Source organism: Gallinula chloropus, assembly GCF_964237585.1.
Source record: "Gallinula chloropus genome assembly, chromosome: 1".
In the NCBI taxonomy this organism is placed as follows: domain Eukaryota; kingdom Metazoa; phylum Chordata; class Aves; order Gruiformes; family Rallidae; genus Gallinula; species Gallinula chloropus.
The window spans coordinates 16,445,921-16,470,605 of record NC_140085.1 but is presented as its reverse complement, the minus strand read 5'-3'; the positions used below and the strand labels follow the sequence as shown (position 1 = coordinate 16,470,605).

Here is a 24,685-nt window from a genome sequence, read left to right as displayed (position 1 = left end):
CTTCTTCAAATTAACCAACGGTTCTATTGTATATGTTATTTAATATTCATAACAATACACAGACATTTAATTAAAATATAACTTAGCTAAGAGAACTTTAAATCAAATTTATTTCATGTTCTTTAAAAAGAATAATTTCATATTGCTCAAGTTTTACTGACAGGATTCAGGTTCAGCAGGAAACATTCCATATAAAAATGCACTGGGATGAAAACAACATAAATTAATTGCATTGGTTAACCTTTTCATCTGGCACTGTAGAAACATCACAGACACACAAGGAGATAGAGAAGTCCAGGAGAAGTTGAAAAATGTTACCTTGAACTTCAGACTGGGGTGCATCTCACCTAATTTCAGCTCTCTTCAGTTTTTCACAGTTCGTTCACTTTCCAAAGCTCCCTCTAGAGTCGGGAGAAGAAATAGCCACCCCGAAGACTGGTTCAGTCCTCTTTCAGGCACATGCTCTGTAATATTTCGTTTATTATAGACAGCAATTTTCTTTATCCCACTCTAGGTTTGTACTCCGATTTCAAATGTTCCATCCCACAGAGGCTGCTCAGGGCCAGAGATGGTCCCCGTAACCCAGCACTTGGTGCTAGTGCAGTGCTAGCAGGAGATGCTATTGTGGAAGAGTGCAGGTGGCAGTGGTACATTCCTGCCTGTACTTTTCAGGCCTGTGGATTTATCTGGTACATTTTTACCCTTCCGATTCCATCTGCCTCCACTGCCTCCTGGGACAGCAAAGTCCAGAAGGTCTCAGTTACTTACGGTAGAAACCCAGCATTTTCTTTTGCCTGTTTTCAGCTAATGTTCTGCTTTCATAGAATCACAGAATCACAGAGTGGTTGGGGTTGGAAGGGACTTCTGGAGTTCATCAAGTCAAACCCCCCTGCCAAAGCAGGATCACCTAGATCAGGTCACACAAGAACATGTCCAGGCGGGTTTTGAATGTCTCCAGAGACGGTGACTCCACAGCCTCTTTGGGCAGCCTGTTCCAGTGCTCCATCACCCTCACAGTGAAAAAGGCTTTCCTAATGTTCACATGGAGCCACACTTGGAACTAGAGATAACACATTTGATGCAAACAAAGTCCTAATGGTTTCTTCTAGGTCCAGGGAGACTAAGATTCAGTTTTAAATGGATAAATCAGGACCCAAAAAACCCCTCAATTTGAATAATTATTTTTGTTAAGCCAGGTTTCTTTTCAGAACACCAGAAGGTCAGGTGTTCTGTTCTCAAAAAAAAGCAGCTGCAAGGTGATTCCTCTTGGTAACCCACCAGGGCTGTGAAAAATAATCAGACACATTTTGACCTACTGCCAGTGTGCTTAGAGGGAGAGACAAAGGGAAAAGCTTCCTCACTAAAGGCCAGGCAGATCTTTTTGTACCTGTGTTAGCACTAACATTAAGGCTTGTCCCAGTGCAAGGGTCTCAGAAACTACTTATTACAGAGTCCACAGACCTGATCAGAAAGAATAGCGGTCAGTAATATAAACCTTTTTGAAGGGAAATTTAAGAAGAGGGGGTGGTAAGGGGGTGGTAGTCTGAAGAAAGAGCTAAGGACATCTTTCAAGCACAGTACCATCTGTTAGTGGGAGATCTGGCAAGAGCAAGTCATAGTATCATAGAATCATTAAATCATAAAATCATAAATTGATAGAGTCATAGACTGGTTTGGGTTGGAAAGGACCTTAAAGATCATCTAGTTCCAAACCTTCTACCATGAACCACTAGACCAGGTTCATTCTGCTAGACCAGTCACCACTCAGCACACCAGCCTATGCTTCCAAAAGAGGGGAAGCTGGCCAGCTGTAGAGCCAGGATGTGATAGGGCTGGGAGTCTGGCATTTCTCCCAGGCTTCTGGTTCAGATGTGTGCTGTGCCTGAGCACTTTGGCACCCAGTGTCCCTGGAGCAATTTCATGAGACTACAGAGAAGTTCAGCAGATGCTCTTGGCCCAGGTGGGTTTGACCTGTTTCCTGCACCCTCCTGAACAAATGATCGGGACATGGGAGAGAGGAAAGGAAACTTGTTAAAGAATGACCTCCTCTGTATCTGCAGATACACCCTGCATGATTAGCAGAAGCCATAAGGGCAGGGCATGTCTGACTGACCCTGTGGTTTGCAAACACAGGCAGTTTAAAAAAAAAATCTTTCTAAAAATGGCATCGTTCTGGGAGGTACAAGGGCTTGGAGGGATACTAAACCTCTCTGATATTGTGTCATCAAATCTAACTCTTGAAAAGATCAAGAACTGCCTGTTTTTTACCAGAAGAGTAATACAAAAAACCCAACCCCACCCTGAAACCAAAGTTAGCAAACACACACAAATGAAAACAATATGCTTCCTTAGCTAGTCTTTCTTTCTTTTTTTTTTTTTTCTAACCCAAATATTAAAGAGACACCTAGATTTTGGGTCTAGTTGAGCTGGACCTAGGACAATTCTCACAGAAGTCAGTAAAGCTGTTTGTATCTCCCAGGTTGGATGAAGCCAAGATAAACCCCGTTGTCACTGAAGGAAACTCAGAACAGGTTCTGCCTTACACTTCACTTCTCACTCCCAGAAGATGCTCCACTGGCAGCAGGAAATCACTGGGTGAGATGATGAGCTGCTCCTCTGAAATACCCAAAAAGTATTTGCAATGAAGATTCTATAAAAACAGACATCTTACCAACAGCATTTCCTTTGCGCTCCATGACGTTTAGAGTTCTGGGAAAATCGAAACCCTAAGATGCACCAGGGAAGAATAAGATTACCAAGGACCACTCATGGTCCTTACATCAGGATAACGGTCCATACAAGTCCTGTGCAGAAGAGATGCTTGTGTGGAAGGCAATGTCCTCTTTATTTCCTCACAGACTGCACATGACTGGCTACTTGTTTTATTTAGGCATTAAGAGAGTTTTTCCACAGATTATGTTGTAGCCCATCTCCTGACCATATGAGCTCTCCCATTCACTCTCCCTATCCCATTCTTGATTAGAGGACACATCCATATGTCCTGGGAGGACTGTCCCAGAGGAGAACACTGGAGTCAGCTGCCAGACTCAGCTATGCCATTCCCACATGCATACAGGGTCTCATGGCTCATGCTCGCCCCATGCCATACGTACTGAACCCTCTTCTCTAACACATGTTCCTTGTATATCCCCAACAGGGCCCTTTCAGCACTCACCTCATCCAGACTTTGTGCACACATGCTAGATCCAGCATCCAGTTTTCCAGCCTAAATCTGTTTTGAGACACAGGTGGGGAAGGCCAGAGGAGTTTCCTACCACTCTGGGGAAGGACCTGAGCATGACAAACTTCACAGGCTACATGGGTGGTTCTGTGGATAAGCCAGAGAGCTTCAGTACCTGTGTCATAGTGAAAGGAGGGACAAAATCCCTGGATGTAGTGTGTAAGATCCTGGAGAAGAAGATGAAAACCAGAATGTCTGAAAAGTTCCTCCCTAGCTTGAGGCTAGGGAGGGATGTGGATGGTGGTTTCATGACCTAGCTGAGAATAAGGTTTCATCAGGAGCTGGGAAACCTTCTGCATCACAGAACACTTGCACAGAAGGGATGGGCCTCATGGGGATCAAAAGGGAAAGAGGCTTCTGGCTATGAGCATGCAGGAGGTGGTTAAGTGAGCTTTTAAACTGAGGAGTGCAGGAAAGCCAACCAGCAATAACATAAATCAATGCTGTGATTGTCTCAACATCAGTGCTTGAAGTTTGGGAAACAAGACAGAAGCACTGGCACATTTTGCTGATACAATAGGTACTTTGGAAACCCTGAGCTTGTTTAAAAAAAAAAGCTCAAAGGAACAGCTTGGAGGATTAAATCCTTGAAGATGGCTGAAGTGACCATGCTGGAGGCACAGTGGTAGGACTACCACCTACACAGATGCTGCCACTGGTAACAGGAGGGAGGATTGAGATAAGAAAGCATCATTCAAAAAGCTACATTTGTGTCTGATTGAAAAACACAGAAAACTCTGGGAGATCAAACGTAAAAATATAACTGAGCTGTCAAAAAAAAAGGATTAGCTGGTTAAAAAAGCAAACCTAGTACTAAATCCTTCATCTGTCACAGCAGCAGCAAAAATCCTGCCTAAGAGGCCTCACTTAAGCTTAGAAGCTTTGCAACAGGTTAACAAGAGGCAGCAGAGCTGCACTCTTGAGGGCAGCCACTGGTCTGCTGTTTGTTGCTGCTCCTGCTGCTGAGAGCAAGAACATTTTTGCCTGGAGCATCCCCACTTCCAGACACTCCACACCTCCCTGGACTGGTGCTGTGCACTGTGGTGATGCCATGATGGCTATAAAGATTTCCTTCTGTTCCTCTCAAACACTCCTTACACAGGTACTGCTGCTCACGTCCTTACTGAATTCAGTATTTGGCTGTTGGAATGGACTTAATGTCCATCTTGAGTCAAGAATCTGAATTTGACAAACCTGCTTTGGAGGCTGGTTGTAGGCTCTGCCTGTAAGGACTAGTTTCATTCCTGATATTCAGATTACATTTTAAACAAAAATCCACAAGATTTAACACCTCTTGGAGTATCCTAGGGCTCCCCTCCTAGGTTGGATACTATTTTATATTTGCATGACATCAGATATTGAGTGATTGTACGGATGTGATTACAACACATTGCACTGGACTGGTATCGCCCTCAAAAACGTTTCACACTTGAAGCAGCGCTGCAGGCTTGGAGAATGAGAACTGGGCAGAGAGTTGTGGATATGGCCTCATTGTCCGCGCTTGCTTGAGCACGGTGCAGTCACCAGGGAGCTAGATCCAGTCTCTGAAAGCAAATACATTGCTCTATTTTGTGCCTCTTTAGAGAGGTGTCTGAAGATGAGCATCCTTCTCTCAGCTTTAGTACAGACCAAGTATCACACCTGGAACTCATTTTCTTCTTTAGCTGTTCTGTAGGCAAACCTTCCCGTGGTGGGTGGTCATGAAGGAGCCAAGCAAAAAGCACTCTCTTTCCCTAAAATCTCCTCAGTAGGAGTCTCTTCCTCCTTAGCACAGTAGACTTTAAGTAGGCGTTGGCAATCCGGCTGCCTACTTCTCACTACCTTTTATGTTTCAGGAAGCATATGGTGCTGACCTACTTCCTGATGTATCCTCAAAAATCACATCCATTTGGATCCAGGACCTTCTGATTACCAACATGAAGCTACAGACAGCTCCCACATTCTTGCTTTTCTGCAGAAATCTCAACGAACCTGGGAGCTGCCTGTTAGCAGCTGATGTGCAGGGAAGCAGAGGTGGGGAGGAAGCTGGTGTTCTGCTTAATTGTGTCGTGGGCAGAACCGAATGGTGAATGTAGGTGGCCTCAGTTTCAGGCGAGTGTTTGCTCTCTGAGGCTGCCTTGTGACCTAGTACAGCTTTTGTGATTTTAAATTCCCTTGTCCTGGGCCTCTTCAAGACAGGAAGGTGATACTTTCCCATTTTTAAGTTTATATCATACTTCTGATTCTAGACAGCCTGACATGAGGAATACTAATTCAGCTTTCAAGGCCACAGCATTCTTTTGTTTATATTTCTTGGAGAAGAAAAGACATCAGTAAGCCAACAGGAATCTTTCCCTTGTAAGGCCCCTGGGACAAAATTTCTCTTTTTTTCTAAATATGGAAGTGATGGGACAGCTGTCATAGGAATTGTCATTTGAAGACACACCAGCAATAAGGATAGAATATAGCTTCATGCAGGTAATTTTTAAAAACCTCTTAGAAGCTGTGCATCAGTTCTAAACTACCAGAGGAGTCTGCTGGAAAAAGGAACAAGAAACTTGGATGTATCCAGGGTCCCAAAGCTAAGCACTTTACATCACACATGTTACATATGCCCAAAAAGAAGGTGGAAAAACAACCCACCAGAAGTATCCCTCCTCTTCCAGCTCTTCTCTGAGGATGCCTCCTTGCCCAGCTCCACACTGTTCCCCTGCTTTCAGGAGTGCAGTGATGCCAGCAGCTATTTTTGCACTTAACTCCAGGCAGCAGTTCAGCTGCTGGACATCTGTGCCAAGCTGCTCCTTTCCTGTGCAGACTCTGCATCCCAGCGTCCTCTAGGAAAAGCGCAGGGAACTGTCATCTTCAGTCCCTGCCCTCCAGCAACACAGGGGCCAATCTCTTCTCCCTCAAGGATGTGCATCCACCTGTGCTGAGCCACTCTGAGCTTGTTTTTTTGGGGTGGCAGCTCATCTTCCTGGCTTCTCCACATGGAGCGTAGCTAATGTGCTTAGCTAGTGATTGCAGGTAAGGGCAGTTACTTGCCAGGGCGGGCAGTGATGGGGAAGCAGGTGAGTCCCAAGGGCTGCATGCCACCCAGAAGTTTGAGACCAGCTGCCACAGAGGAAATGAAACGGGCTGAGGCACCCCTGTGACGTGAGTGTCATGACTCATAGTAGGATGGGAAAGAATGGGAGTTCCCACCAGCAGTTAGTAGGGAGCCTTGTGTCTTGACAACCAGACCAAAACTGTGGGCATTTTCTCCAGATAGGAGATAAAGGGTGGTTCTTTCGACTGGTCTGTTTTGGATCTTGTGACTTTGCTAGAGGGGATGGAAATGCTGTTATTTAGAACAGTTTGGCAACTGAAGCTGGCTGAGATGTTTCCCAATGAACTGAAGGTGTAAGGATGGTTCAGATCCAGCTGACCACTGTGTGCCCTATACATGGTCATTCCCACATTTTCATGTGGTTGATGACAGAAGAGATGGGAATCATTAAACTGAGGTTCAAGAACTGTTTTTTTTCAGCTGTCTTGACCCTAAAGCTAGTGATGATGTTCAGTGGCAATGGTAAGGGCAAATGGCAGTAGAGTGTTGTTATAACTGAAATCTATTTCTCTGTCTACTAGGGTTGTGATCAAATATCTGCATGCAACTTGGCCAAGTTGTTCTCTATGGTACAGATCTAGGGGGATGCTGAAGCAGTAGCTTTGAGAGCCTTTTAAAATCCCTAGACAAGATTATATAAGGAACATATTCACCAAGAAGAGATCCTGTCAGGGCATGACCATCCCTCTGTCCCTGCCCAGCATCTCCTGGGACTAGCCCCAACCTGCCAAGATCCCAGGACACCATTTCAGTCCCCTGAGGCCATCAGCATCTGCCTCAGCAACACCACAATAGGTCCAGTCACTAGTTCCCCACAGCCCTGCCTGGCCATGGCCCCACTGCACCAGGGAGGTGCCTGATGCCCAGGGCTGGGTCTGACCCTGAAGCCCCTCACCAGGCCTGATCCTGACCTCGACCAGAGATTGACATCCTGGGCTGGCCTGTGTGTGTACAGGAGGGAGCTGAGATTTGTGGCAAATTAAAAGTTAAAATGAGAAGACAAATTCATTGCATTTTGAACAGGTTTTGTTTTTTTTTTTTCCCCTGTGAAATTAGATGAATCATCTCTAAACTGTTCTTCTGTGACATAGGAAATTATGAGTTAACACATGTAGCTGGGCCTCAGCAGGAGGAGGGTGGAAAACCTGAACCAGACAAAAATCAGAGGAACCAAGTAGGTGCATTTTTAAGAAATATGAGTAAGTGACTGTCAGTTCTCCCACCTCTAAACCGGGGATGTGCTTTACATGTTTGCAAAGGCATGGCAATGTGAAATGACTAATTGCAGTGCAGTTAGATACTTGTGTGGAAAATCCACAAGGAAGGGGAGGAAAAGGAGGAAGAGTTATCCTCAGTATGTGTCCAAACTGCTGAATACTGAACTTCTGTAAGGTGCTTTTCCTAGGATTTGTTACATTACCAATGGTGACCACTATGCTTTGTCACCTGTGCCAGGTTAAGTATCACAATAGGATTTGCAATAAATTAATCTTGCAAAAATCTCTTGTTATTTTGCAGGCATTAAGTTTAGATTGGATTACTATGTATTTTTGTCAAGTTAGTGGGCATATGTTATTGGTTATAATAATCTATAAAATTCACACTGGCTGGGAAGGGCTCTAAAGAGGTTTTCAGCTCTAGCCCTCAAGTTTGAACTGCTTACACTTGGTAACACTAGCAAAAAATGCTTCTGTAGGATTTGCTGGAAGATCTTTGTTTCTTTACCAGATTTCGCTGTCAAATATTGTTCAGGTCCTGTTGCTCTTGATGGTCACCTCTTCAAAGGTGAGGCAGCAAAGTCGGCTGCAATTGTGATGGCAAATGCGTAAGGAGGGAGGGAGAATCTCTCTCAGCAGGTGTCCTCCTGATCAGCTCCTTTTTTGTGTCTGTGTTGCAAGAAATGTGGTTTACTACCATCTATCCTTAATTAAGCTTGTTCATGAACAGGCTAATGACATCTGGTGCACAACTTTAAGGTTTTCACGTAGTTAATCACACACGGAATACCAGTGAACCAAGGTCCTTGTGTACTCATTACTGAATGGAGTGACACTGTATTCAGCTCTCCTTGTATGCCTTGATTTTTCTCTGGTACTTCAGCATCCTCCCTTAATACACATGGCTTCATGGCTTGTATGTGAAATGGTCATGAGAATACATTGTCTTCTCAACAATAAGGGAAGTGAATAATGGAGTGAACTTATAAGTGGAAAAGCAAATAAGTAGAAGCACTTTAAATAATTACAAAAAAAAAAGAGCTTCAAGTTGCAAAATGACCATATAACATTTGATGGAAATCAACAGCCTTGAAAGTGGAATAAGATGAGAACTACAACAGTGAGCTGAGTGTTGCTCTGGCACATACTAAGAGGCTTCTCCTCTTGAGATGGCTGGTGTAGTTATCACTGCTACACAGGATTTAGACATACATCTGTATTCCATCTGACTGTAAGGAAAACAATCCTGAGAATCTCAAATTACAGGTTGGAGGAAAATGTGCTGCATTGTTATTCTTGCAAAATAAAAGTTGTATTAAATGGGGGAAATTGTTTTATTGTGAGGCAGAAAGGCTTCTGTCCCAACCCCAGTATTGGCATTGGCACTGTGAAAAGAGTTATTGTAGTTTTGTGTGGCTGGGTTCTGAGGGGTGGAGAGGGGAGGGTGGGAGCTTCAGGGGTGGCTTCTGCAAGAAGCAGCCAGAAGCTCTCTGCAGGCCCAACAGAGCAAACACCAGCCGGCTCAAGACCTGACCTGCCGCTGACCGAGGCCGAGCCCATCAGTGACGGTCACAGTGCCTCTGGGAATCACATTTAGGAGAGAAAAAAAACACAAGCAGCTGTTTTTTGCCACCAGAGAAGGGAGTGAGAAGATTTAAGAAACTGTGCAGACACAAAGGTCAGGGAAGAGGGGGGCAGGAGGCGCCCCAGGTGCTGAAGAGAAGGATGCCCCTGCAGCTCATGGAGGAACCCATGGTGGAGCGGGTGTCCCCCCACAGCCCATGGAAAAGGTCGAGACCCCACCTGCAGCCTGTGGAGAGGCCCCACGCTGGAGCAGGGGGACACATGCAGAAGACACTGTGACCTATGTTGGAGCAAGCCTCTGCCAGCACTTGCAGCACATGGAGAGAGACAGAAAGAGAGAGATGAGTGAGAGAGAGAGATCCATGCTAGAGCAGGTTTGCTGGGAGCCGGGGCTTGTGACTCCGTGGAGAACCAGGCTGGAGCAGTCTGGGCCTGAGAGACTGAGAGACATTCTGTGATTTATGACTGCACCCCATAGCAGTGACCCATGCTGGGGCAGCTGGTGAAGAGCTGAAGCCCCAACAGAAAGGACTCACAGAGAAGTTTGTGGAGGACAGACTCCCATGGGTGGGACCCCACACTGGAGCAGGGGAAGAGTATGCAGAGTGCCCACCTCAGATAAGGCAGAAAACAACTCCTGAGGAACTGACCAAAACCCTCATTCCCCCAGTCCCTGCCCCTCCCCGTGCCACAGTAGGGGGGAAGAAGGGAGCAAAATCATGACTAAAGTTAAGTCTGCTAAGAAGAGAGGGGTGGGGGGAAGGTGCTTTAAGATCTGGTCACACTTCTCATTACCTGACTCTGGTGTCACTGGGTGTGTGGTGCAGTGTAATAAATTAGAGGGTTTTCTTTCCTTTCTTCTGTGTTGAGTCTGTTTTGCCTGTGACACTGATTGCAGAATGATCTCTCCCTGTCCTTATCTCAACCCCTGTGCCTCTCAATATATATTTTCTCCCCCATCCAGCTGAAAAGAGGAATGATAGAGTGACTTTGGTGGGCATCTGACCTCCACTCAGGGTCAAACCACCACAACAGTTATTGACTATAAAAAGAATCAGCTTACAGATGCTACAATAAGTTTAGTTTTTAAGGAGCATCAGGGTTTTTACCCAATCTGGATGGGACAGAGCAGACATACAGTCATCCACCTGCTTTCAGCCTAGATCCAGATTTGCTGAATTTGCCATCCCATTCACCTTCCCTGTCTCAGGGGTAACTCCTTAGCTAAGAGACCTCAATGATGACGAAGAGTTAAAAAGAAAACATAAGTGGGAAAGAAAAATACATTTGTTTTCTTGAAGTACTTTTAACCATAAATATACAAGAAAAGGTCAGACTACCTATGCAAAGTTTTAAAGGATGGGACTTTGTGAGTCAATTGAAGATGAAGGGCCACACAAATTCTTCAAGATGTGCATTTTACCTTCCCTGTAGTGGAATGAAAGAGATGAGTGAGGTGGTGTTTTCCACTCACAGTTCTTGCATTTCATTGAAATAGTGATGTTTATCATCTGGGCAGCCTCCTACATAAATTGTGCAAGTGTGGTTTGTGCATTGATGGCCATTAAACTGCAAGATAAATTAATTAGGAACTCCTGCTGTGGAAACAAAAAATATATACGATTTTTCAGCTGATAAGAAGGTATGCATGCTGATAGAGTAGTCACCACGTTGTGGATAAAAAGCTTTGCCTCACTTTGTGCTGCAACCAAAGGTTTTATGAGTAAAAACTGCTGTGACTTGATCTGTCACCTGGCAAAAGAGCAGTGAGCAGAACCCGTGGTGTTTCTTACTAGCCTGGCATTTAAATATGAACAAAATGGTGGTTTCACATCTCTTGCTGGCGCGATCTCTGCCAATATTTTCCATCTTACTGAATCATACAAGCAGATTTTTCAGAAATAGCACTCTGTGCTTTATTTAGAGCGTGGTCTGTTTCTGTGTGCCAGAGACTTTATATGAAGCTCAGTGATTCGACACCAACCTTTTCACATTTGGTCTTCTTGTCCCAATTTATTCCATTAACATTAGAGAGCATTTTCTATGTTAAAAACGGCGAAGAATTCCAAAGAAGGTGCCTGTCCTGAGGTAAATCAGGTATATGCTGTCTATAATTTCACACATAGCCTCCAGAAACTTTAGGTTTGGGAGTACGGAGCGAAAAACCACCCCTGATTGACTGTTTCGCATTAGCCAGAGATACAAACCTCGGGGAGAGAAGCGGAGACGCGGCTTGTGGGAGCTTGTGCTACCTCCCTCTCTTTGAAAGCATTTCATTTCCAAAACCGAGATGCTAACTGCTTCCTTCCTTCGTTAATGTGCAAAAGACCCTCTGGAGATTAACGCCGAGTTTCTTATCTCACGTTAACCTGAAAGGAGAATTTTTAATTTACAAAGAAAAACAAAACTCTCTGGCTCTGAAGGTCCGTCCGGTTCCAGGACTGGGGGTTTCTTGTCCCTGCTCTCCCCAAACGCCGCTCTTTTCGCGGCAAAACGCCAACACGCGAAAAGTGACACTTCCACGGCCACCCCCGTGTAGAAAAGGGGCGAGTGCGTGGCAGATAAAGCAGAAAAAACCCACTTTATTCTCCCCGAAGAAACACAAGCCGGAGCGCGGGACGCCGAGCGGCGGCGGGGCGGGGCGGGCGGGCGGCACCAATCAGCGCCGGCCGCGCTGCTATAAATGGGGGCGCCGCCACCGGCCCACCCAGTGCTACCCGCGCCGTCGTCATGTCCGAGACTGCCCCTGCTGCCGCCCCGGCCCCCGCCGCGCCGGCCCCGGCCGCCAAGGCCGCCGCCAAGAAGCCGAAGAAAGCGGCGGGCGGCTCCAAAGCCCGCAAGCCCGCCGGCCCCAGCGTCACCGAGCTGATCACCAAGGCCGTGTCCGCCTCCAAGGAGCGCAAGGGGCTCTCCCTCGCCGCGCTCAAGAAGGCGCTGGCCGCCGGCGGCTACGATGTGGAGAAGAACAACAGCCGCATCAAGCTGGGGCTCAAGAGCCTCGTCGGCAAGGGCACCCTGGTGCAGACCAAGGGTATTGGTGCGTCTGGCTCCTTCCGCCTCAGCAAGAAGCCCGGAGAAGTGAAGGAAAAAGCTCCGAAGAAGAGAACGGCAGCAGCCAAGCCCAAGAAGCCAGCGGCCAAGAAGCCTGCCAGCGCTGCCAAGAAGCCCAAGAAAGCTGTGACAGCGAAGAAGAGCCCCAAGAAAGCCAAGAAGCCGGCGGCCGCGGCGACCAAAAAAGCAGCCAAGAGCCCGAAGAAGGCGGCTAAGGCTGCCAAACCCAAAAAAGCAGCAGCAGCAAAGAGCCCGGCCAAGGCTAAGGCGGTGAAGCCCAAGGCAGCCAAGCCCAAGGCAGCCAAGCCTAAGGCAGCCAAGGCGAAGAAAGCAGCCCCCAAGAAGAAGTAAGCCCCTGCGGCAGAGAGCTTTTCGTCTGCACTTAAACCCAACGGCTCTTTTAAGAGCCACCCACCTAATCTTAAAAGAGCTGAAACTCTGTAGGTTCTCTGTATTTCGGGAAAGGAGGTATCGGGGAGTTATTACGGGGAGTGCTGTGCTGCTGGTAGAAATGCTTTTAGTTCGGGGACAGGCAGACAGAGAAACAAGTTGCTGCCATTAAGTCCCTGAGCTGCTTAGCCGGGAGAGTTGCGTAGCGCGGCGATAGCTTTGGAAAACCCCGCGAGGGTGACGATTGGCTGCGGTTTCGGATGGGCAGAGCTCCTTCGCGGGAGCACCGCCAGCCCCGCCCCCGCTAAGGGGTAAGTGAAGAAACAGGACGGGGGTGTGGAATGTCTGTGCGTGAGTTCTTGGGGTTGAGCGCCTGGAAGTTGATTACGGGTAGATCGCGAGTTATGGGTGTAAGTTACGCGACTACCAATTTAACACTTGGAATGAAGTTCAAGCTCTCTTTTTTGACTTTGTTGGTGGCTCTGAAAAGAGCCTTTGGGTTTCTGTGGGAAAAGCTTCCCGAGCGTTGTACTTGAGCGTTTACTTGGCTTTAGCCTTGTGGCTGTCGGTCTTCTTGGGCAGCAGCACGGCCTGGATGTTGGGCAGCACCCCGCCCTGCGCGATCGTCACCTTGCCCAGCAGCTTGTTGAGCTCCTCGTCGTTGCGGATGGCCAGCTGCAGGTGGCGGGGGATGATGCGCGTCTTCTTATTGTCGCGGGCCGCGTTGCCCGCCAGCTCCAGGATCTCGGCCGTCAGGTACTCCAGCACGGCCGCCAGGTACACCGGGGCGCCGGCGCCCACCCGCTCCGCGTAGTTGCCCTTGCGCAGCAGCCGGTGCACGCGGCCCACGGGGAACTGCAGCCCGGCTCGCGACGAGCGGGACTTGGCCTTGGCGCGCGCCTTCCCGCCCTGCTTCCCGCGGCCGGACATCGTAGCTACCGGAGCGCTGAAACCTAAAGACGTCTAGAAATGGCTGAAGTGCGGCACCCCGCCCTTATATCCCTTCTCAGTAAAAGGAGAGAATTCCGATAGGCTGAAAAGGGGACTTAGCGAAACAGCCAATAGAGACGCGGATCGAATTCTAACCAATCCCGATGAGCGATATGGACACGCAACGTCAAACCTGTCTCGGCAAATCAAAAGCAAGCGTGGAGAAAACCGTAATTTGCATACGGTCCCTATAAAAGGGGAGCGCTCACGCCGGTTTCTCATCCTCGGTTGCTGGTTTACTGTCGAACCTGAGGTATGAGCTAATCGACTATGCCTGAGCCGGCCAAGTCCGCTCCCGCGCCCAAGAAGGGCTCCAAAAAAGCGGTGACCAAGACGCAGAAGAAGGGCGACAAGAAACGGCGTAAAAGCCGCAAGGAGAGCTACTCGATCTACGTGTACAAGGTGCTGAAGCAGGTGCACCCCGACACAGGCATCTCGTCCAAGGCCATGGGCATCATGAACTCCTTCGTCAACGACATCTTCGAGCGCATCGCCGGCGAGGCCTCGCGCCTGGCGCACTACAACAAGCGCTCCACCATCACCTCGCGGGAGATCCAGACGGCCGTGCGGCTGCTGCTGCCCGGCGAGCTGGCCAAGCACGCTGTCTCCGAGGGCACCAAGGCTGTCACCAAGTACACCAGCTCCAAGTAAACGTCTGTGAAAAGACTTCAACCCAAAGGCTCTTTTAAGAGCCACCCACCTTTTCTGTAAAAGAGCTGATGTTGTGGTGTGTCTCGTTCTTGGCTGTGCCAGGCTCATCTCTGGCAAGGGGTAAAGACAGTGAATGCACTCGCAGTTGCAAGGAATCTCGGGGGCAGTAGGAGGTGTTTTTTATAGCTGCTTCCTCTGGGGGGAGTGCTGAAAGTCCTCGTGACTTTGGAATTCGCTTCCATTACCGGGTAGGTCTAACAATAAACGAACGATGTACATGACATTGAATGTCTGCTATAAACGAGTTCTGGGTAGACGGCGCTTATTGCTTTCCCCGCTGAGGCAGTCAAGTAGGAGGAGGATACAGCAAAAGTACTGATGGTTCGAGGTGCCTGTCAGCTTTTTTTGGCGTTTCGGTTTCAGGGGTGGGTTCTACGGGGCGACACGGACACGTAGAGGTTTGGCTGGGTCAGGGCTTTGTCTGGCGTAACGCTCCGGGTCGTCCCCTTCCCCGCCGTTACCGTTCTCACGGGGGAAGCGAGCGGCAGCGCTTCAGCGCGCTCTCGAGCCGAGCAGCCACTCCTGCCGTCCCGGGCACAGTGCACGTCCTCGGCTTTCGCCCTCTTTTCCCTCCCTTGCCCTATTTCCAGCGCAGCAGAGCAGCCCGCGGGTGCGGGGGCCGTGCGGGGCCCCGGAGAGCCGCGCGGCTGCCGGGGTTTCAGTCCGACCTGAGTGAGGACTGCACGGCGGCTCCCGGGAGCGCGGTGATTGGCCGCGGCGGCGCTCGCGTCTCGGACCCGTCCCTGCTTCAGTGAAGCGCGGGCGGCAGAGCAGCCGGGAAACGTTCGGCCTTTAAGAAACGCCGGCGGCCCCGAACCAGGCGCGGCTACTGATCGAGAGGCAAGAGCGAGCTCTCGGGAGAGGCGGAGGCAGCAGAACGAAAAGCTTTAGCCACCGGTCCCGACTGGTCGGGGAGGGGAGCAGCCCGGGAAGAGGCTGATCCCGAAGCGCGGGCGGCGGGATCTGCCTCGCCGGTTCCTGCCACCCCCATCTCTCCTCGGCTCCTAAACCGCACGTTCGCGGGGACGGTACCCTCATTTCCTCTAAAACAGCGAGGGAGCCGGCGCTAAAGCGTCTGGAAAGTCGGGGAAGAGCAAGCTGCGGGGCGGGGCCGCGGCCGCTCTGGCGGCGCAGTGGGTGGAGCTCTGCGGGGGCGGAGCGGGTTTCCCGCCGGCGAGGCGCGGGCTTTTCGAACGCTCGCGTCGCCCAATGGCAGCCGGGCTCGCGCGGGCGACCAATCGGCGGGGAGCTGCGGCTATAAATACCGCCGCGGCGGAGCCGCCTGTGCGGTTCGGTGTCTGCCGGCTCGGAGGTCGCTTTTGTCGCTGCAGTCAGAGCGATGGCGCGTACGAAGCAGACGGCGCGTAAGTCGACGGGCGGGAAGGCGCCCCGCAAGCAGCTGGCCACCAAGGCGGCCCGCAAGAGCGCGCCGGCCACGGGCGGCGTGAAGAAGCCGCACCGGTACCGGCCCGGCACGGTGGCGCTGCGCGAGATCCGGCGCTACCAGAAGTCGACGGAGCTGCTGATCCGCAAGCTGCCCTTCCAGCGCCTGGTGCGCGAGATCGCGCAGGACTTCAAGACCGACCTGCGCTTCCAGAGCTCGGCCGTGATGGCGCTGCAGGAGGCCAGCGAGGCCTACCTGGTGGGGCTCTTCGAGGACACCAACCTCTGCGCCATCCACGCCAAACGCGTCACCATCATGCCCAAGGACATCCAGCTGGCCCGACGCATCCGCGGGGAGCGCGCCTGAGCTTCTGGCCGCTGTCCCTTGCCCGGTTCCGGCGGATGCCGCAGCAGCCCACACAGACCCAAAGGCTCTTTTAAGAGCCACTCCATACACAATGAAAGGAGCTGGAGCACAGTTTAACTGGCACACTTCCGTAAACGTATTTTTTCATCTGGTATCAATTTTTGTTTAAAGTATGCTTCACGACATTTGCTGTCCTTAATAGTTTTAAAAAATAATAGCACAAGGCTTGAAAGGTGTTCTGCAGTTCACTGGGACCCTTAGCAAATGATGAGGTGTAGGAGGCATTTCAGGGATGATGGGTGAGGAAAGTGAGAAGAAAGGAGAGTCATCAATTTCCTGATATAAATATGGTAATGAGACACCGTCAGGTAGAAAAGCTTATATTGCTATAGGTGTACAGTTAGTGAAACGGTTTTGAGGGAGGTGGGGTACGGGGCCTCTATCCGGGGAAGACCTTGGGACAGGAATATTGCGCCTTAAACTCCCGGCTACCTGGATTTAAGCACATACTCCCTGTATGTAGCCTTTAATAAAGCTGGTAATGTACTCTTTAACAGGCTCTATTTTTTTTTCATCTCAATTTTTTTGCAGGATGCTTACAGAGGGAGAAACAGCTTATGTGAGGCTTCTTACTTGCAAAACTTAAAAGGCAGGCAACATATTGAAAGTGCTATATGGAGCAATACCTGCAAAACTTATTCACATTTACCATTGTAATATAAAACTGGGAAAAAAATATTAAAAATGGAAAGAAAATGTGTTAGGTTGGAGTCTTAAAGGTAATCTTGAAGGGATGAGTTGAGTTGGGAGATTTAGTTTGCTGGCATTATTTAGATTGCAAATGTAAAAATATTGAAAGATGGCAAAGTATTACACGGCATCATTTGCTAAGGGTCCCAGTGAACTGCAGAACACCTTTCAAGTCTTGTGCTATTATTTTTTAAAACTATTAAGGACAGCAAATGTCGTGAAGCATACTTTAAACAAAAATTGATACCAGATGAAAAAATACGTTTACGGAAGTGTGCCAGTTAAACTGTGCTCCAGCTCCTTTCATTGTGTATGGAGTGGCTCTTAAAAGAGCCTTTGGGTCTGTGTGGGCTGCTGCGGCATCCGCCGGAACCGGGCAAGGGACAGCGGCCAGAAGCTCAGGCGCGCTCCCCGCGGATGCGTCGGGCCAGCTGGATGTCCTTGGGCATGATGGTGACGCGTTTGGCGTGGATGGCGCAGAGGTTGGTGTCCTCGAAGAGCCCCACCAGGTAGGCCTCGCTGGCCTCCTGCAGCGCCATCACGGCCGAGCTCTGGAAGCGCAGGTCGGTCTTGAAGTCCTGCGCGATCTCGCGCACCAGGCGCTGGAAGGGCAGCTTGCGGATCAGCAGCTCCGTCGACTTCTGGTAGCGCCGGATCTCGCGCAGCGCCACCGTGCCGGGCCGGTACCGGTGCGGCTTCTTCACGCCGCCCGTGGCCGGCGCGCTCTTGCGGGCCGCCTTGGTGGCCAGCTGCTTGCGGGGCGCCTTCCCGCCCGTCGACTTACGCGCCGTCTGCTTCGTACGCGCCATCGCTCTGACTGCAGCGACAAAAGCGACCTCCGAGCCGGCAGACACCGAACCGCACAGGCGGCTCCGCCGCGGCGGTATTTATAGCCGCAGCTCCCCGCCGATTGGTCGCCCGCGCGAGCCCGGCTGCCATTGGGCGACGCGAGCGTTCGAAAAGCCCGCGCCTCGCCGGCGGGAAACCCGCTCCGCCCCCGCAGAGCTCCACCCACAGCGCCGCCAGAGCGGCCGCGGCCCCGCCCCGCAGCTTGCTCTTCCCCGACTTTCCAGACGCTTTAGCGCCGGCTCCCTCGCTGTTTAAGAGGAAATGAGGGTACCGTCCCCGCGAACGTGCGGTTTAGGAGCCGAGGAGAGATGGGGGTGGTAGGAACCGGCGAGGCAGATCCCGCCGCCCGCGCTTCGGGATCAGCCTCTTCCCGGGCTGCTCCCCTCCCCGTCCAGTCGGGACCGGTGGCTAAAGCTTTTCGTTCTGCTGCCTCCGCCTCTCCCGAGAGCTCGCTCTTGCCTCTCGATCAGTAGCCGCGCCTGGTTCGGGGCCGCCGGCGTTTCTTAAAGGCCGAACGTTTCCCGGCTGCTCTGCCGCCCGCGCTTCACTGAAGCAGGGACGGGTCCGAGACGCGAGCGCCGCCGCGGCCAATCACCGCGCTCCCGGGAGCCGCCGTGCAGTCCTCACTCAGGTCGGACTGAAACCCCGGCAGCCGCGCGGCTCTCCGGGCCCCCGCCCGGGCCCCGCACCCGCGGGCTGCTCTGCTGCGCTGGAAATAGGGCAAGGGAGGGAAAAGAGGGCGAAAGCCGAGGACGTGCACTGTGCCCGGGACGGCAGGAGTGGCTGCTCGGCTCGAGAGCGCCCTGAAGCGCTGCCGCTCGCTTCCCCCGTGAGAACGGTAACGGCGGGGAAGGGGACGACCCGGAGCGTTACGCCAGACAAAGCCCTGACCCAGCCAAACCTCTACGTGTCCGTGTCGCCCCGTAGAGCCCACCCCTGAAACCGAAACGCCAAAAAAAGCTGACAGGCACCTCGAACCATCAGTACTTTTGCTGTATCCTCCTCCTACTTGACTGCCTCAGCGGGGAAAGCAGTAAGCGCCGTCTACCAAGAACTCGTTTGTAACAGACATTCAATGTCATGTACATCGTTCGTTTATTGTTAGACCTACCCGGTAATGGAAGCGAATTCCAAAGTTCCGAGGACTTTTAGCACTCCCCACAGAGAAAGCAGCTATAAAAAACACCTCCTACTGCCCCTGAGATTCCTTGCGAGTGCATTCACTCTCCTTACCAGATATGAACCTGGCACAGCCAAGAACGAGACACATCACAACATCAGCTCTTTTACTGAAAAGGTGGGTGGCTCTTAAAAGAGCCTTTGGGTTAAAGTCTTTTCACAGACGCTCTACTTGGAGCTGGTGTACTTGGTGACAGCCTTGGTGCCCTCGGAGACAGCGTGCTTGGCCAGCTCGCCGGGCAGCAGCAGCCGCACGGCCGTCTGGATCTCCCGCGAGGTGATGGTGGAGCGCTTGTTGTAGTGCGCCAGGCGCGAGGCCTCGCCGGCGATGCGCTCGAAGATGTCGTTGACGAAGGAGTTCATGATGCCCATGGCCTTGGACGAGATGCCCGTGTCGGGGTGCACCTGCTTCAGCACCTTGTACACGTAGATCGAGTAGCTCTCCTTGCGGCTCTTCTTGCGCTTCTTGTCGCCCTTCTTCTGCGTCTTAGTCACCGCCTTCTTGGAGCCCTTCTTGGGCGCGGGAGCGGACTTGGCCGGCTCGGGCATCGCGGCAGGCGCAGCTCTCACAACCACACAGACAGACCAGCGCTGGGGAAGCACAGGACAAAGCTACCGCCGCCGGGAGCCGCCTTTTATAGCAGCGCTCTGCGCGGCCCCGGCTCGACAGCGGCGCATCGCTATTGGTGGAAAGTTCCCCTGATGGGCCTCACCCCGCTCTCAGCTTTGCTATTGGACAACTCTGGATTCGCGTTCCCATTGGCTGTCAGAACTACGCCTCCTTCGCAGCCTATCAGCGAAGGCGCCGCCGCTCCTCCCGACGCGAATATAAACGGGCGCGCGCCGCCGGAAGCGACTCGTTCCTCGAGCTGCGTCTTTGCTGCTGATTCTTCTCGTCTTTTGTCTCCGAGTCGCTGCGATGTCCGGCCGCGGGAAGCAGGGCGGGAAGGCGCGCGCCAAGGCCAAGTCCCGCTCGTCGCGAGCCGGGCTGCAGTTCCCCGTGGGTCGCGTGCACCGGCTGCTGCGCAAGGGCAACTACGCGGAGCGGGTGGGCGCCGGCGCCCCGGTGTACCTGGCGGCCGTGCTGGAGTACCTGACGGCCGAGATCCTGGAGCTGGCGGGCAACGCGGCCCGCGACAACAAGAAGACGCGCATCATCCCCCGCCACCTGCAGCTGGCCATCCGCAACGACGAGGAGCTCAACAAGCTGCTGGGCAAGGTGACGATCGCGCAGGGCGGGGTGCTGCCCAACATCCAGGCCGTGCTGCTGCCCAAGAAGACCGACAGCCACAAGGCTAAAGCCAAGTAAACGCTCAAGTACAACGCCCGGGAAGTCTTTCCCACAGAAACCCAAAGGCTCTTTTCAGAGCCACCCACTATTTCACTGAAAAGCTGAAATCGTTTACGTATATTTGAAAATGCTGGCAAAATGCAAGTGGTATTGTATAATACCAAAGTACGTTAATTGCTCTTCTTTATACACGTAGTTTTTTTCATGTCTTTTGTCTTACCTAATTCGAAATTTGTCTTGATTCGCACCCTAAATTCCAACGCACAAATCTTTGCTCTCTCATTTCACCGATAAGGTGAGCAATTGAGCAGCATTGAGAACGTCCCCGCCCCTGCCTTTGCTCCTCCTGTCACTTTGCAGATGCGGAAAAGTGTACTGGCTAAAATACCGGCTGAGAAAGTGATTTCGGGTTCCTAAGTACTTAAGCGTGAACGATCGCCCCACTTACTGTATCACCAAGAGGTGTTCCTAAAGGGAGAGGTCGGCCCCAGTCACCACACATACTTTATCAGCTTAGTTATGATAAATTCAAGGACTACAAAGACTTACTCTCCAACACCGCGAAATAAAGGACTTGGGGGGGTGGGGGGGGGAATCACATTTCAGCCCTTTTAAGATTAGGTGGGTGGCTCTTAAAAGAGCCGTTGGGTTTAAGTGCAGACGAAAAGCTCTCTGCCGCGGGGCCTTACTTCTTCTTGGGGGCTGCTTTCTTCGCCTTGGCTGCCTTAGGCTTGGCCGCCTTGGGCTTGGCTGCTTTGGGCTTCACCGCCTTAGCCTTGGCCGGGCTCTTCGCTGCTGCCGCCTTTTTGGGTTTGGCAGCCTTAGTCGCCTTCTTCGGGCTCTTGGCTGCTTTTTTGGTCGCCGCGGCCGCTGGCTTCTTGGCTTTCTTGGGGCTCTTCTTCGCTGTCACAGCTTTCTTGGGCTTCTTGGCAGCGCTGGCAGGCTTCTTGGCCGCTGGCTTCTTGGGCTTGGCTGCCGCCGTCCTCTTCTTCGGAGCTTTTTCCTTCACTTCTCCGGGCTTCTTGCTGAGGCGGAAGGAGCCGGAGGCGCCGGTGCCCTTGGTCTGCACCAGGGTGCCCTTGCCGACGAGGCTCTTGAGCCCCAGCTTGATGCGGCTGTTGTTCTTCTCCACATCGTAGCCGCCGGCGGCCAGCGCCTTCTTGAGCGCGGCGAGGGAGAGCCCCTTGCGCTCCTTGGAGGCGGACACGGCCTTGGTGATCAGCTCGGTGACGCTGGGGCCGGCGGGCTTGCGGGCTTTGGAGCCGCCCGCCGCTTTCTTCGGCTTCTTGGCGGCGGCCTTAGCGGCGGGGGCCGGCGCAGCGGCGGGCGCTGCCTCAGCAGCTGGGGCGGGAGCGGTCTCGGACATGACGAGGCTGCACAGACACGAACGCAGCGGCTAGAGAAGCAGCGGCGGCGGCGCCTCCATTTATAGCAGCGCTGCGGACGCTGATTGGTGGGTTGCCGAGCCCGGCCCGCCCCTCGCCCGGCGTCCCGCGCCCCGGCTTGTGTTTCTTCCTTCGCAAAAAAGTGTGTTTTTCGCAAAAAAAGGGTGACCGCGGCACCCCGCGCCCCGGCAGTGCTGCTGGGGAGAGGAGGAGTGTGTGTCCTGCGGCCTCTCTTTCCGCGGGGAGTTACAGCGCGTTCCCGGCAGCCCGAGAAACCCCGAGTTTGGGGACGGCGCGCGGAGCTGGACGGCGGGATTTTTACTTTTCCTCGGGAATTAAAGCTTCTCCGCCCGCAGCACCGTCCCACTCACCGCGGATTCCTCTTCCCGAGACGGTTTTTCGTCAAGGCAATGTGAAATGGAGGTAATCTCGGGACAATCTCTTGGCAGAAATCAGGTTTGAGAAGAGGCAAGTAACACAAAGTCGCCGCTCAGCTCGGTGTCTGGGTTGTGAGAGGTTTCCCGCAACACGGCTTCATCTCTTCAAAACCTTTGGACGTGGTGCCCTATTTAGTTCTACTCGGGGCTAATAAAAAGGAAAAGAAAGAGGGTTTTCACTGGAAAACTTTAATGTGGAACCAGCTTTCTTAAATCAGCAGGTACCTTTAACATATCATAAGAATGTATGGAAGTTTTTCCACCTTTTTCCGCAGCTTCCTGCATCCTTCTATTAATATTTTGGTGAACTATATTCTTTGTTTGTTTGTCCCCTCCAAAATACTTCCTTTGGTTAAACACAAGTGGTAAACACAATCATCTACATGGTATTATTCTAAAGTAAGTTTATTTCTGCCCTTATTTTCACATTGTACCTCACCTAGCATCAGCAGCTGTGCAAAAAAAAAAAAAGACCAAAATGTGGTGTGAAGGTTTTCTTTATAAAAACAGAGGTCAGGCTGCAGGGATTTATTTAATAAGGTAATATACATGAAATGGCTTAATTAAAACTTAAGGAAGAACTGCCAGAAAGAACTAGGGCATGCCTTTTTCTAACCCATGACTTTTGTGATATGGGATAAACTGAATATACTTAAAAGTGATTTTGGTTTTTTCCTTTGGATGAGGTGGATAGAGGAGTGTCATGTTAAAAATAGGTAGTACCACGTGGGAAAGGAGATAAGGAGATCCTGGTAATTATTTTATATGATTGTAAGTGAGGTCATGTGGCTGCTTTCACTTTTTCTTTCGATAATGTAGTGTCACACAATGTCTTGTGGAGTTTTGGCAATGAAGGGGGTGGTGGTGTCAGTTTTCAGAGCTTGTCAGTCCTGCTGGTTTACCATGACTAGGGTGTGCCTGAACTGTGAGAAAATCCAAAGAGATGTGGTAGCATTTTAGAGGATCTTTCTTTTGTCTAGAGAAGACAAACAGCAGAATGACATCGTGTGCCAGAATATAAAAGCAGAAGAACATGTGGGTTTGGAGCCACTGCCTGTACTGATACTGTAGTTCAAGGTGTTCTCACCTGCTGATCTCACTGCAGACTGTGGTTGTGTGCCACGACAAGAGGGAAGAATGCTGCCAATCAATGTGATTGATAGAGCAACTTCAACTTTATTGCAAGCACACACTTCCTTTTATACTATTCCTACCACGTGTTATACTTGTCATATTCTAATTGGCTCTTAACTCAAAGTTACATTTACATACTCCACCCATCTTGCAGCCTGGGAATCACCTCTTCTTCTCAGTCCCAGGAACACTGAATCCTTATCACACCTCCTACTCCCACATCTTGTGGCCATGCTGTATGATACACAAAAATACGCTGACCGATTGTTGACCCTTTTGTTCTCACCAAGTCAGCGTGGGGCCTGGTCTGACTGAGCTACACAGGCGACTGCTTGGACAACTGCTCCATAGGCTCATGGCCTTGCTTCTCAAGCCATTCTGCAACAGTTGTGCACTACATTCTTATGAAAGGAAACCTATTGTGAAGGACACATAGCGTGGAGGAGACACTGCTGGGAGTTCTGTAGCAGACATATTTCCTTCAAATTCTCTAACTTACTCCATTCTATTCACCCATAGCAGTCAGTCCACTAGCAGCTTTACCTCAGAATTCTTTCAATCCCTTGCAAAGGCATTTTCCTTGGTTTAGGCTAGGCCTCTATCTTTCTCCACACCTGATGTACCAGCACAGTCCTGGAGCAGGTTGTGTGCTTTCCTAAAAGCTCGTTTCTGAAATCCTACAAGTGCATTTTTGTAATCCTCTAAAATTTTGGCCATATATCTGTACTTTTAAATTTAGGAGGTTTTATCATCTTAGACAATTGTTTTAGGCTCAGCAAAGGAGGAAATGCAGAGATCCTGAAAATAATATCAGGTAAAGAAGAGGAAGGAGGAAATAATTTTGTAAGTGCCCTTTAAATCCATCAAATCCATAGCTCTTGTCTGTCAGCTCCCTATCTTCCATGTACTTGAGAATAGCTTCCAGGAGGATCTGTTCCATGATCTTACCAGGCACTGAGGTGGGGCTGACTTGTCAGTAGTTCCCAGGGTCCTTATAAAGGAGTGTCACACCATTTTTGAAAATGGCTGTGATATTCCCTTTTCTCCAATTGCTGGGGATTTTACCTGACTGCCATTATTTTTCAAATATTATGGAGAGGGGCTTAGCAACTACATATGGCAATTCCTCAGGACACTGGGATGAATCTCATCAGGTCCCACGAAGCTGTGCATGTTCAGTTTCCTCAGATGGTCTTGAACATGATTTTTTTTCCTGTGATCTGATCTTTTCCGATGACTGAAGGTGTACAAAAAATCTTTCATACCATGTGTAGACATGGCACTTCAGGACATGGTTTAATGGGCATGGTGCTGTTGGGATGAAGGTGGGATTTAGAGGTCTTAGTTCCAATCTTAATGATTCTATGACTTTCTTCCCCCAGTCCTTGCCTTGAGGTTCAGGGTCTTGAAAGATGTAGGAAGAGACGTTGCCAGTGAAAACTGAGAAAAAAAAAAAAGTTGAGTACCTCAGCCTTCTCCATGTCCTTTGTCACTAGGTGTCCTGGCTTATTTATTTGGGGTACATTGTCTTTAGTCTTCCTTTTTTGATCAACATACATGCAGAAGCCCTTATTATTATTCTTCCTATCTCCTGCCAAATTCAGCTCCAGATGTGCCTTAGCTTTCCTGATCCCATTCCTA

At 50.7% G+C, this 24,685-nt stretch overlaps 8 protein-coding genes across 8 annotated transcripts; 4 read left to right on the top strand and 4 right to left on the bottom strand.

The window, feature by feature from the left end:
• Positions 1-11,810: 11,810 nt before the first annotated feature.
• LOC311188509 (histone H1.10-like) lies at positions 11,811-12,553 on the top strand (the record flags this gene model as incomplete). Its single annotated transcript, XM_084259945.1, is given in 2 exon segments — positions 11,811-11,823; positions 11,826-12,553. Coding segments are annotated over 2 exon segments (717 nt in total). The 3' UTR covers positions 12,530-12,553.
• A 543-nt stretch (positions 12,554-13,096) lies between these two features.
• Positions 13,097-13,498, bottom strand: LOC311197808 (histone H2A-IV; the record flags this gene model as incomplete). Its single annotated transcript, XM_084271627.1, has 1 exon — positions 13,097-13,498. One exon carries the CDS (start codon positions 13,496-13,498, stop codon positions 13,109-13,111), a length of 390 nt encoding a protein of 129 aa, XP_084127753.1. The 3' UTR covers positions 13,097-13,108.
• Positions 13,499-13,515: 17 nt separating this feature from the next.
• Positions 13,516-14,490, top strand: LOC311205133 (histone H2B 5). Its single transcript, XM_084279426.1, has one exon. The coding sequence runs from the start codon at positions 13,829-13,831 to the stop codon at positions 14,207-14,209; it is 381 nt and encodes a 126-aa protein (XP_084135552.1). The 5' UTR covers positions 13,516-13,828; the 3' UTR covers positions 14,210-14,490.
• Positions 14,491-15,571: 1,081 nt separating this feature from the next.
• On the top strand, positions 15,572-16,073 carry LOC311199849 (histone H3.2). Its single transcript, XM_084273986.1, has one exon. The coding sequence runs from the start codon at positions 15,609-15,611 to the stop codon at positions 16,017-16,019; it is 411 nt and encodes a 136-aa protein (XP_084130112.1). The 5' UTR covers positions 15,572-15,608; the 3' UTR covers positions 16,020-16,073.
• A 1,040-nt stretch (positions 16,074-17,113) lies between these two features.
• LOC311205091 (histone H3.2) lies at positions 17,114-17,615 on the bottom strand. Its single transcript, XM_084279384.1, has one exon. It carries the CDS (start codon positions 17,576-17,578, stop codon positions 17,168-17,170), a length of 411 nt encoding a protein of 136 aa, XP_084135510.1. The 5' UTR covers positions 17,579-17,615; the 3' UTR covers positions 17,114-17,167.
• Positions 17,616-18,881: 1,266 nt separating this feature from the next.
• LOC311191059 (histone H2B 1/2/3/4/6) lies at positions 18,882-19,386 on the bottom strand. Its single transcript, XM_084263155.1, has one exon. It carries the CDS (start codon positions 19,344-19,346, stop codon positions 18,966-18,968), a length of 381 nt encoding a protein of 126 aa, XP_084119281.1. The 5' UTR covers positions 19,347-19,386; the 3' UTR covers positions 18,882-18,965.
• Positions 19,387-19,716: 330 nt separating this feature from the next.
• Positions 19,717-20,316, top strand: LOC311193429 (histone H2A-IV; the record flags this gene model as incomplete). Its single annotated transcript, XM_084266259.1, has 1 exon — positions 19,717-20,316. The coding sequence occupies one exon, from the start codon at positions 19,717-19,719 to the stop codon at positions 20,104-20,106; it is 390 nt and encodes a 129-aa protein (XP_084122385.1). The 3' UTR covers positions 20,107-20,316.
• A 297-nt stretch (positions 20,317-20,613) lies between these two features.
• On the bottom strand, positions 20,614-21,468 carry LOC311197994 (histone H1.11L-like). The gene has a single exon (XM_084271858.1). The coding sequence runs from the start codon at positions 21,452-21,454 to the stop codon at positions 20,774-20,776; it is 681 nt and encodes a 226-aa protein (XP_084127984.1). The 5' UTR covers positions 21,455-21,468; the 3' UTR covers positions 20,614-20,773.
• Positions 21,469-24,685: the final 3,217 nt, after the last annotated feature.

What these genes read in the sequence shown, in the direction of transcription:
- LOC311205133 (XM_084279426.1), top strand. Translation starts at nt 13,829, where the DNA reads ATGCCTGAGCCGGCCAAGTCCGCTCCCGCGCCCAAGAAGGGCTCCAAA.
- LOC311199849 (XM_084273986.1), top strand. Translation starts at nt 15,609, where the DNA reads ATGGCGCGTACGAAGCAGACGGCGCGTAAGTCGACGGGCGGGAAGGCG.
- LOC311205091 (XM_084279384.1), bottom strand. Translation starts at nt 17,578, where the DNA reads ATGGCGCGTACGAAGCAGACGGCGCGTAAGTCGACGGGCGGGAAGGCG.
- LOC311191059 (XM_084263155.1), bottom strand. Translation starts at nt 19,346, where the DNA reads ATGCCCGAGCCGGCCAAGTCCGCTCCCGCGCCCAAGAAGGGCTCCAAG.
- LOC311197994 (XM_084271858.1), bottom strand. Translation starts at nt 21,454, where the DNA reads ATGTCCGAGACCGCTCCCGCCCCAGCTGCTGAGGCAGCGCCCGCCGCT.